This window comes from Hyalella azteca, unplaced genomic scaffold (assembly GCF_000764305.2).
Source record: "Hyalella azteca isolate HAZT.00-mixed unplaced genomic scaffold, Hazt_2.0.2 contig1314, whole genome shotgun sequence".
NCBI lineage: Eukaryota > Metazoa > Arthropoda > Malacostraca > Amphipoda > Hyalellidae > Hyalella > Hyalella azteca.
The window spans coordinates 86,797-99,545 of record NW_025931635.1 but is presented as its reverse complement, the minus strand read 5'-3'; the positions used below and the strand labels follow the sequence as shown (position 1 = coordinate 99,545).

Sequence of the window (12,749 nt, the reverse complement as noted above, 5' to 3'; positions counted from 1 at the left end):
ACCCACTGTTGGATAAAGACAAGTTCATCATCGGACCAGCTATCAGTATCACCAGTTGAGAAGATCTGATTGATTGCACGGAGCTCGCAATGAGTCATTCATTCCCAGGAGCTGCAATAGAAATATATTGCAGTTAGTGAACTATTCCCAATAGAATGAATAAAGGAAATTCAATTTCCAAAATATTTGTATAAATATACAGATTACAAATTGTCTCTTAATTTGAATGTTCCTCTCTTCTCCAAGCATGAGTCGCCGTCTGTACCACAGCTCAGGGGGGCACTCGTGCATCTGGGCCTGCCCACCGCACGAGTTTAAGTCTACGGATATACAACGCCTAGCTTTATTAGTTATAAATTCTAATTCTTCTGGTATTAATTCATTAATTTTTAATGTTCAGAGTAAGCACTTAGGCTTACATTTGTGCTAAGATTATCTAAATTACATATTTCATCATATTTTGGTAGAAAGCAAGTATTGCGACAGTTGTTTTCACACACATTCAAAAGTAAAACTTTTGAAATATGTAGAGGCTGCAACGCAATAAAGTGATACAAGTTCTTCCTGTCTGCATGCAACTTTCAGAACTTTACCGTCATTATCGACTTGGATAACCAATAACATATCCATTGGCGTAATTTCGTAACGTCTGAATGATATTTAAAATCATTAACATCTTTTCATAAATCATTTACTTCTTAATTAGATAAGCCTAAAACGTGTACATACTCAACAGCTTTATGAATTAATTCGTTGGGTTCAACATATTTCACTCATACTTACGCAATTAAGGCAATTTCTTCTATTGAATCCTGGGTATTGATTAGTACTTATGCCTTCAAGTCTACTAAACATTTCATTATGTTACATCAAAGTTCATTTTATGCTTTGACCGAAAAAACATGCCGCGCTATGCATGTCTCTCTTAAAAATTTATTTTCTCACCTTCCCCGTCCAATTCAATCCCATATCATATAATTCAATTAAAAAAAATCCTAATACATCTCGTGAAAATCTAACGCAACATACATAATAATATTACCCCAACTGGGGGATATTCACAAAATATACATCCCATTTATAAGTTACAAGAGACAACATAAGATTATCAGGTCTCCGGGGGATATTCACAAAATATACAAAACTCCAACAGCCCATTTATAAGTTACAAGAGACAACATAAGATTATTAGGTCTATTGGTCACGCAGATGCAGAGCGGTAGACCATGCACAGGTCGTCGTCCGCTATATAAAGCGGCGCCACTCGGTGTCAACGTTCACTCGTGCAACGCTGAGCAAAGCCCGCGCATGTCGGTGTCAGGCTGCCGCGAGTGTGCGTCGGGTGTGTTGTGTGCCCAAAATCTATGGTGTTTCCTGCGAATTATATGTTCTTATTTCAGTTGAACACAGAAAATCTACCATTAAATATACAATGACAAAATTACAGCTTGAGTGTGATGAAAAAATACCGATGTATCTGTCGAGCAAAATGTATTACTGTGCGAGAGATAATACTACTAATTGTGTTAAGTCAAATGGTGTTAGCAGTTGTAATTGTGCCGCTTGTAACTGTGTACGTAGAAGTAATGAGTTACAGTTGGAAAATAATTGCATTGGCAGTTCTAGATACAATGGTGCAATCGTATTACTAATGAAGTTTCTAATAGTGAGTCTCATACTAATTCCAATGTGTAGTTACAGACCTGCCTTGGCTCGTACTATGATTACTCTGAGCCGAGACGTTAATCACACAAACCAAACGTTACTAAATAATCACAATACTGACAACGACGTCGCGACCAGCGACCAACGTACCTTTAACGACGTTCTCGCAGGTGACGTACAAGCTGTCGTCTCGAGCTCGGATGTGAATAACTCGGGTACAGACGTGACGCGTAAAAACGATCACGAACGAAATGTACGTTCTGATGATGAATTAGACGGGCAGAATATCGACCTACACGTCCATAGAACGAGAGCAGACATCGTAGCAGAAGCGGAGATGTCTCCTCTCAGTGGGAACGGGCGTTCGAGTGAAATAGAGGCTTATGAAGCAGATACTAAAATGAACGCTCATAGTGATCCAAATGAAAATTATGACGAATCAGACGTGTACGATGATAATACAGATATACGTAAGGTACATGAATCAGACGTGTACGATGATAATACAGAGTCACGTAACGTACGTGAAACAGACGTATACGATGATCATACAGACTTACGTAACGTACGTGAAACAGATCTGTATGATGACAACACAGATACACGTAACGTACATGAAACAGATCTGTATGATGATAACACAGACCCAGATAGTGTACGTGAGACAGATGTGTTAAATGACACCGAGTTATATCCTGACGGCGACGCCGTAGTGTCGCCCTCAGCAGGAGCGAGTCGCCCGAAGCGCGCGCCGCCCCCCGAGGACGCGGGCCTGCCGCTGTGGAGCCTCCGGGAGCAGGAGGTCCTCAAGCGCAGGATCCTCGACGGGCTTGGCATGAGGAGTGCACCTCCCAAGCATGTGGTGAGTGACAACATTCTGGTTCTAAGCTTTTAATTATATTCATTATAATACTGCACTCAAAATAATGGGTGAGTAATTTTGTTCAAATAGTGATACAGTTACTCTAGGTAGCACTGAAGGTCATTAGTCTGGCCTTACTAGTTCAAGATGACCTACATAGAAGCCAAAATTTCATCGCTCTCTCATTAATTTATCTGAACGTAGTTCTAATAACTTTAACTACAAAATGAAGCATTAACAAGTTTTCGGAGTCGGTGGCGCAACGGTGGATTAACACATGTACCCCAGCCACCAGGAAGTCTCTAGAGCACAGCACTGAGGCACGTGGGTCTAAATCACAAAAAATTCACCGCGCAGTCATGAAAAGTTTACCTTTTTACATGGTGAGGCTCGTATATTTTCTATATTACAGCGGCCATTGCAATTTTCATCGCTAGAAATGCAGGGAACGGGCAAGTTCATCACACATACTTGCAGTAAATTAGACCGGCAATTTAGGAACTGGCGCGAGTGAAGCAATATTATGCGGCTTATCCCAAAAAGTGGCTGTATTTTATCCCGCTACACAGGCCTTCTCGTATTAAATGTTGACTATACAGACAAATGTATAGTTGTAAAATGTTGACTATACATATAATTCGCTACGGCGTACTAGTATTTTCGTTAAAGTGTACTTAGCTGTAGCATGTTACAGTTACATGTCTCGCTGAACTATAACCTGATATGCAAAGTAATGACTGCCAATGAGCAGGTTTTTCTGTCAAGCCATAATTTTTGACAGTCGGTGGTTAATTAAGCAGCAGAGACTGCTGGCTGGCTTCAGCCTCTATATCAGCTAGACTGTCAGTGTTAGTTTCGTTACAGTCCAGAAAACGTATTATTAATTCGTTCTGCCTTTATAGAAAACTTACATGAACTTGAAATATGATAGGAAATGTTTCTTCCCGTTGCGACGGTGTCTTTACAGCAACTGTTCACTTCAGTTCAGGGACAAATAAATATATTTAATGCAATGTGATGTCGGCCTGATAGGCTGAGGTATGCGCGGCGCCTCAGAGATGCTGGCTCAAGGTCAGCGCCGTGCCGCCTCAGCCCCGGCCGCGCTGGAATTACCGTTCAGCGTCGAAAGTGAAAGCCAACATAGTATCTAATAAAATTAAATTAATACATTGCTGGGATCAAATGTGGGCTTGTATATAATAAAATTAATTTATTTGAACCCAATGAGAACTACATTTTAAGGACATCTTACAATAATGACATAATTAATTATTGATGATGCATCAAATAATCACCACTGGTGCGATTATTATCACCACACACAATCAGTCTGTTTTAGTGCTAATTTTATAAAAACATTCATCAATGATCAATATTACGAAAAACTTCTTTTCTCCTAACTAACACGGAAGACAAAAAAATACACAGAAATATTTGCTAGTGAAGTGCGTGTAGGCGAGCGAGAAAAAACCGCAGAAATGCGTGCACGTTGCACACGCGCATGCCGCGTCGCCGCCAGAACCGCGTTCGGGAATACCGGAGTCGGTTCCTGGTCGCCGCCGGAAATGGGGGAGAGGGGGGGGGGGCTCAGGCATGCCGGGGAGGAGGTGGGGGGATGTAAAGGCATCCTGATGGGGGAGAGGGAGGGCCAGAGGCGTCCTGAGGAGAGGGGTGGGAAGGGGAGGTTATTTAAACCTACTCGCTCTCATGGATGTGAACATGTTAAAAAGACGTGTTATCAAGGAACTGATGTGATAAATACTGACCTGTAACGTGATCAGTACGCTGCACTGACCTGTAACGTGATGTACTCTGACCTGTAACATAGTTATACAAATTACAAATTATTTTACACATGTTTTCAAAGGTGCACACAGTTTTCAAAACACGAAGTGAATTTATTGCTCCTAATTTGGAACATTGTGTGCATAATAGTAGGCATATCAATAATAATTCTGCATTAAAATGTATTTTTCCATTTAAATTTTTTTGCATTTAAATGCACCACGGAATTATTTACAGCCGTCGAAAGATTTACAATCACTATTATTCTCACGCCATGTTTTCCACTTCCAAATTAAGAATTTGAGCACTTACGAAGTGCTCAGTTAAACTGTAAAGTCAATATAGAATGAAATAGAATCATGCTCACTTCTTCATTTTTTCCTGAAGCTCAAGCTGGCATGTAGTGCTCTAATAAATCTAGAAATTTGAAGCTCTCATTTTGATAGAATCCAGAAATATAATACTTAAATAGAAGAAACCTACTGTAAAATGATAAAAACACTTTGCAGTTAATGAAAATAGCTACTCTAAAGTAAAGTATTTCAATTTTAACTAAAAACCAAACCGGTTAATTCCTCAATACTTTGAACGGTTCAAGAAAACTTAACCTGCGGCAAGATTTTGATTCGTTTCCTCGTTTTCGTTTCGTTTCGCAAGGTTCGTTTTTTCGCTTCCATCCCTACTTCCTGATCGAAATAATGAGTTTCATACGGTAGCAAAAAGAGCGCCCGCCTCAAACTGTGTTGTGATTAGTTAATAGTTACCCAGTAATTACGATCGCAATTTTAACATCCATAGATTTCTTGAGCTCATCTGATTTGCATACTATAAAAAATTGCGCCAAAGATTGGAAACATTTCGAGAAAATCAAATATTTCTTGGCCTGAAATGAGATCATATACCAAAGCCAGCAATTGACTTTAAAGTACAAATTAAACGACGTATCATGTAACTTTAGATCATATTCTAGAATTTTTCAAAGTTTTTCATTAAATATTTATAAACTACTATTGGAGGACGTAGTGCGGAGATATGAAATGTCTACTTTGAGGCGTCGAATTTGAAAAAAATATGAAACTAAGGAGGATGGTTGATCTTCTAAAACATTCTTATGAAATAATTAAATGTTATAATGAACTTGAAGTTATGTTGGTGACCTTGAGAAATTTAAAAGTTTTATCTGCATGAAAATCATCGTATGAGAAAGCATGGCAATCAAACCATGCGTACGTACACGGAACTACAGGCGCTGCCAGGCCGCCCATGCTGTCAAAAGTAACTCATATATAATTATTTATCCTCCATAATTACTGTAAGAATAAATTATATCAGACAAGGCCTAATTTCAGAACCTCAGTTCAACTATCGTATGCAAGATGATTCAGTGCAAAGAACGTCTTATTCATCTTGTGATCTAATATTGAAGCGGATATTCAAAGTATTTTTTTTTACCGTTTGAATAGCTGTGATTTGGTTTAAACTGTTACGTACTCACCATGGACATACAAAAGCTGGAGCAGGGAATAAAAATAATGGCTTATAAAGCGGGATAATTCCAGGGTAATTAGCCTATTTTGTATTTCATTCAGAAATATACCATGGTTAAATTTACTTTAATATAAGAAAGAGGTCAGTAATCAACTATTCAATATAGAACTCAAAATTTCATCCAGATTAATTTGCAGCGAATACGAAGTAAATATTATCCAGTAAAACACTGTCTAAATCTCGTACTAAATTAAACTAAATGCAAAAAAATAAATCAGATTAGTGTAGTTAATTATGACCATGCTTATAGAGTTATATTATTCTAGTGTTCACTTCCTAACGTTTCAATTCCCCTTTATTACTTATTTCATTTTCTATTACTTCCATTCCGCTTTCACATTTTTTTATTTGATCCTTTATTTAGTTTAATAAAGGATTGAGTTTCCATCTAATTTTGGAGTAAATGCTACATTTCGCTAGATGAGCTCTAGCAAATGCATTAAAATCCTGAAATTGTTAAAAAAAATCAGTTGACCAGCTAATGCAAAACTTGAAATTCGCGGCCTCACAGATGACTAATTCTAAGAGCAAATGCGATTCTTTGGACAACATTTTGCGTGTCTTGGTGAAGAAATGTTCTATAAAACTAGAGCTCTGAGATGAAATAAACTATCTCACTTAATTAATTTTATTTTTACCATATAATTACTGTCTTTCATGTGTATCTCATAATGATGTAAATTGCCGTCCTATAAGATAAAAATGTTAGCGCTGATTCGAGAATCTAATCCTCAGGGCCTATACTTTCAAAAAACGTTAGGAGATCGTAAGTTCATCAGCCAATCATTGACGACCTTTCAAGCAAAATCCACCAATCATAGACAAGAAAATAGAGCGTAAGTACTTACGTTCACTTAACCAGTTTTGAAAGTATGGCCCCAAGTCAGCAACTTTACTTACTTACAAACTTTCCTGTCAGCTACGGTTATCAAAAGGCAATTTAGGATTATCCTCGGTGTCTCGCTCAATGTCCGCTGAGGTCCAGGCCATCCTTACACTAATGTATTATTTTGGGAAATTACCGCCGGATTTATAGCGAGATTGGAAAGTTCGGCGGGAATTTGGCGGGATTCTCCCCAGGTCTGGAATGAGAGCAGCGAACAACGAACATCTGACCTTGCGACGCTGGTGCGAGATGCTGGGGTGGCGGCCGGCCTCAGCAGCAGCGTGTCTTGGCTGACTGTGTTGGAAAATTATTCAAGAAAAATTATTCGGAAAATTCATCCAAGACTAGCAAGCTAAAATTTTTGCGGTTTATCAAAATATTGGTTTACTTTTGGCACCAGAGAGCAAATTTGTAAAAATTCAAAGGTTAGCGGCTATAACAGGTATCAGGCTCGAACATGAAACATTCATTCTCCGAGCCATGAAGAAGTACAGGTATATTTCTACTCCGCAATATCTTCTATCGATAATAGTGATGATTCAAACTTTAATAACAGCCATAATTCAGAAAAGTTCTTAAAAATCATTTAACGAAACCCAATAAAATTTAGAGTTTTGTTTCTAATGCTTCAAACCAACTACAGTGTATGTGGTTTAATGGCTGACGACATTTACTTTCCGAGCAAGAAAAGGCTCAGACACTGAATCAGTTCATAGTCCGCCAGCTGGCTTGCGTACCCCATACATGATTCTCCCAGTCGTGTAAAATTTGTATCAGTACTTCGTGCCCGTGAAGCACAATCAATCCTGAGATAAAAAAAAAAAAGTTCCCTTGAACAGACGTGTTCCGCAGTATCCGGGAGTGAGGCGGTCTAGAACAACACGCGCGTGGATCTGAGCCAGTTTTATCTCATGAAGTAAAAAGTTTGACAGTATGTACTATGCCAGAGAAAAATTCACTAGAGTTAAAAAACAAAAACTGTTAAGATGGTGAACGTGCACCGACATGTTGGGAAATTTGGCGATTTTTCGTAGCAGTTTGAAGTAATCGATAGATGATCTTTGAGTGTGAAAATTGAGGATCTTGTTTAACACAAAAACAAATAAAACTTGTGAAGAAAAGTAATTTGAAATTATTTGTTATTGGTTTGCAAGGAGTTTTAGCAATCGTTGAGTATTAACTTTGTCGAGTAGCACAGGTTATACTGAGCTTTTTTTAACGAGGTTATGGAACATCAAAATTCAGTGATCAGCGGCTCAATCACAGTAAACTTGTCAATGAGAAAAGCAAGGCTTATAATTGGCGTGTGCGCTGGGAGGAAACATTCACCTGGAGTGTGAAAAGCTCCTCCAAATTCACCTGAATTCGGCCTTATTAACTCTAAAATGAAGAATAGGACTAAAAATAAACAATTTATATCAACTGAGTTTTCAAGGCTCAAAAATTTTTATATATGTGCAGTGCAATGTGAATCAAATATGAATAATAATGCAGGCACAAAATAAATTAATTTCACTGTAACATAATCACAAATGATTATAGGTTCCTAAGTCAAGACTACAGGGAAACAGATGCAAGATCCTTCACGTGTACGGGGATTGTTACGTAATAAGTTCGCAGTGCGAGTGCATGCGTTAAGATCCTGTTAAATATACCTGTACAAATGGTCATAATTTTTACACATGGACATTTGCCTCGTTGGAAGATCCTATAGACGATCCATACCTGTTGACGCTACAGCTATTGTTGCGCAACGCCAAATAAAACGCCCTCCAACCCCTAGATGATAATGTCAGGTCTGAGTACAGATACGATCTTAGTTTTTACGAACGTCGATCTTCCGCTTTTTCGTAAGCGGGCGGGCGGTGGAATTTCGACAAAACCGGAGCTCTGAGAGAGTGAGAGCTGTTTTTTGTGGGAGCAGGTGACAGCTAGGAGCTAGGGAAGCCCTTGTTCGATTGGCTCTGCATCCTTAAAGACGATCCAAAACTACTTATTTCAGTCGGTAATCATTATTCTACTTTTTTTTGGTCTAGACTGGATGGCGGCAGTGATCTTAGATGCAGTAAAATTACTAAAAGTAATGACATCCATATATATATATATATATGGGATCGACTTGAGCACCAACGCTCGTTGTCGCTGGTGCAAATTCTACTGTCGCTGGTAATGCAATTAAGAAAAACATAATATAATTTGCTGTATAATTAACAATAAATGAATGTATATTCACTGTTGAAATGAAATTTTTAATAGGAAGTGTGCATCATTTATTAGCCAGTAGGAGTATTTACTGACAATTAGAGGTGCACCTGATGATTATTTGTCTGATAAATAAAGTCTTAATTTTCTTAATTAATTTTCTTAATTATGATAGAATTAATTTCTCACGATGTAAGGATACTTCAGGTGCTCAGACAAAGACTGATTGAGTAACGTCATAAAATGCCGGCCTGTTGATGTAACAATAACAAGCCGAACTGTAACACGACTGAAAATGTGAACATGTTTACAAATCTCAATGGAAACGTGCGAACAAATCAGCTCCTTGCAGGAGCTTCATAAGACAAAATGTTTACCCGAGTTGTGGGCGAGAACATTCCGAAGGTATTTAAGACGAGCTATAAGTGAAGTTTTCAAATGCCTTACACGAATGTAAACAGAAACGAACACGTGAGCTACAACAGGAATAGATAGACTCGTGAGCCGCTATCGTCCCACGCAGTCTGGCGAGTTACTTGGATAGTTTTCATGGAAAATAGGTTTAAATTTTCATACCCAATCATAAATGATACATGTCATGGAAATATAAATTATTAAAATAACAAATGAATAAGTATCTGCAATGCACAAGTAGATATGCCACTGTCATGCACAAGTAAATATTTATAAATTGGTAAATATCATAAATCTTATTGACTGCGAAAGAGTCCTTCATTAATCCAGATAATAAAATGCTGAAATGGAACGAAGTAAATTGGAAAAATTATGAGTCTCTAAGTTTATAACAGAGAATAGATATAACAATTTTAATCACGGACAAAAAATTCTCTTTGCCATAGTAACATAAAATAACAAGCAGGCTGCAACAGGTGGTTTTATTGATGTGTAAAAATGTGTACGAAAATATAAAGCGTTCAAAGATCACTGACCTTCATTATAGGTCGTCTCAATTTTTACGGTAAAGAAATTAAGATCTCCCCTCGGGGCCAGGAAAAGCATGGTAAGCTTACCTACCGGTTACCGGTTCTACCGGTTAACTGCACTCACAACAATATTCTCGACGTTATTCTACACTCAACACAATACCGGTCGAGCTCGTGTCTGTTCCTTAACCCTTTTGTTCGTGATAAATTACAAGCTTGTAATGTTATTTGTGGCTGCAAGTCTGATAATAAGAATTACTTAAAATAGACAGTGGTTTACACTTTATACTTAAAAGCCAAATACTAATAATATAAGCTGAAATACAGAGTGAGTGATCACTCACGAGTTCCGCAGGTTTAGACGCGGGCGTGTGTAGGAGGCGAGTAGTTTACGTGAGTCACCCACCCAGCAGTGACACCTTAGAGAGAAACTGCGTGCTGAGCCTTGCTTGACTCATGAGTGCAGGACTCTGACTCAAGCATGGCTCCAAGAGCATTTCTCCTTTATGTAAATTTTTGCAAATAGCTTATTATTTTTATTGTTCTCATTTCTCATAAATATTTCAATTGTAATCAGAACCCTGGCTCCGTAACTTGCCAAAAGTTGCAATGCGAAGATCTAATCAGCTGAGCAAATTCTTACTTTAACAGGGGAAACATTCGTACGCGAAACATCTCAAAATACATTGGAAACCTTTTATTGATATATTTAGGATTCGTTGTTTACATTAGAAATTCCCAACACATGATGAATTGATGAACTGTTGATACGCGCCGGAGTCATTTAAGCCTCTTGAAGTCATTGGCTGAAGTATTTGAGACTAGATCTGTAATTCATATTCATCAGTTACTTTGTGATATTTCTCTTATTTAATTTCAAACAACCACAAAAAGCACGTAGTATCAGCTGATCAGTCAGTCTCTTTACTAAGCCAAATATTAGGCCGGTCGATCAGCGCTTGTTGCGTGCACCTTCTTCCACGCTCGACAGAGAGCTAAAAAAATAGTGACTGACTCCGAGAATCTTGAACACATTTCTCAGCTTTCTAATCCCAATTCTCATCAGGTTAGATCGATGGCGAATAGAATTCTGCGAAACGGTTGATCTTGTAAGCTTAGAAGTGTTTGCAAATTCTGGGGGGAGAGCTACGGCCAATCATAAGGGGAATGTGGAGAGAGTGTGAGTTATCATTCCTATTGTTGCCGACCCACTAACTCTCTTTCTCGGTATCACTGAGTACACAGTTGCCATACTGAGGACAAACTGAGGTCGGAGTGCGACCAGCTTTCTGGGCTGTAGTCAATAAAGTGAGTGAGAACTAAAAGTGATGCAACCTGTTAAGAAACTCTACACCGTATCGTCCATTTTTTTAAGCATAATGTCTGGCTGGCGGCATGTCTTCCTGAAGTGTCGTCGTGACGAACTTTTACTCTTTAACTAAAACGATTATCCTGAATTATTTCCGTTCCCAGGTCTCACCCTTCACACAATGCTCCTCCATTGGTGAAGAACAAATTAATTTCAGACCAAGTGACGCATAGGTCAATGACCGCATGCACGAGTACGATGACCCGTACAAGTCAGTGTGACGTGCGACGGCTAGGAAAACTGACGGCAGCCTAGGATGGTCCAGATATGCGTGTTAGGAGCCTGCAGTAATCACGCTTCGAAACACACAACACACATGATTGAATATAGTTAATGAACTTGTTTTTTTGCTTCGTTCTGTTAACTTGCTTTTCGGTCAGATTACTTTGGAATGCTTTAGATCCACAAATATCAATGAGAATTGTTTAAATTAATTTCTCTTTGATACAGGAGAATAAATAATAGAATTTAAAATGAAACGCTGAAATGTTTTCAACTCAACATTGAACTTAATTTATTGTCAATGACCAATTTATATTGTCATATATTGTCAATGACCCCAAAACAACTCATGCAATCAAACAAGAAAATCAACAAAAAATTTACAAACCTGCATTGAAATTATGGAAAGAAGTTCTTTTCTGTGACGGATTTTGAAATTTGAATTGCAATTTGAATTGTTTCATTCGATCATTTTCTGATGAGAGAATAACATGAAATAAATTTAAATTTAAATCAAAGTTTTAGCCACTGCTGACGCATAATTGTCATCTATTGAAATTTCAAGAGTTTCCCTATCACAGGTATAAAATTAGAAGATGTAATTTTATTGTCTCTTGTTCTGGGAAGTATTGCATTCTTTTATCGTCGTTCGATCAGGACACGCTTCTCCGAATCGTCGGTAAGAACAATTACAAGGGCACATACTGCAAGGGCGCCGCTATATTAGACGACTGTCAATAGCGAAATTAGGAGTTGTCCAGACGAGGCCGTCGTGTTGACACTTGTCTTCCAGGAAATCGACGAGCTTTGCGATCTGAGGAAGAGATTCCGTCTGATGAATTATTTATTGAGTTTCTGGCTAAAAGAATAGACACTGCCATCGAATGTTGTATGACGATCGAAAGTTATGCGCTGGTCTATACTTAATGAAGTGCAAGGTCGAGTTGTATCGATTGTCCTTCTTTGTTGGCGACGGATGTTGCAAGTCATCTGACATGGTGCAACTCTCATAGACGGTACAAACGACGATGTCGTTCCCGACCTTTCATTTGCCACTCTATATTGAAGTGCAAATACAGGTGCAAACGTATTTACCTCTCAAAATATATCATAAAATAGATAGTTAACAGGTCAATAGTGTTCAATGATGTCTCATATAACTCGTTTTCAGACAATACCAATGATTGACACTAAAAGGCTCATAAATATCTGTGCGTCATGCCGGCACTCTCGCTTCTCAGAAGTTCTCGATCCGCTGAGCGCGTT

The 12,749-nt window shown here is 38.3% G+C and overlaps 1 protein-coding gene across 1 annotated transcript in view; it reads left to right on the top strand.

Annotated features, from left to right (window-relative positions):
• Nucleotides 1-1,720: 1,720 nt before the first annotated feature.
• LOC108670017 (growth/differentiation factor 11) overlaps nt 1,721-12,749 on the top strand; it is a 39,643-nt gene continuing 28,614 nt past the window's right edge. Inside the window, exon 1 of the mRNA XM_018157460.2 lies at nt 1,721-2,527. Within this exon, the coding sequence (XP_018012949.2) occupies nt 1,721-2,527 (807 nt within the window). The remainder of the gene's footprint in view (nt 2,528-12,749) is intronic.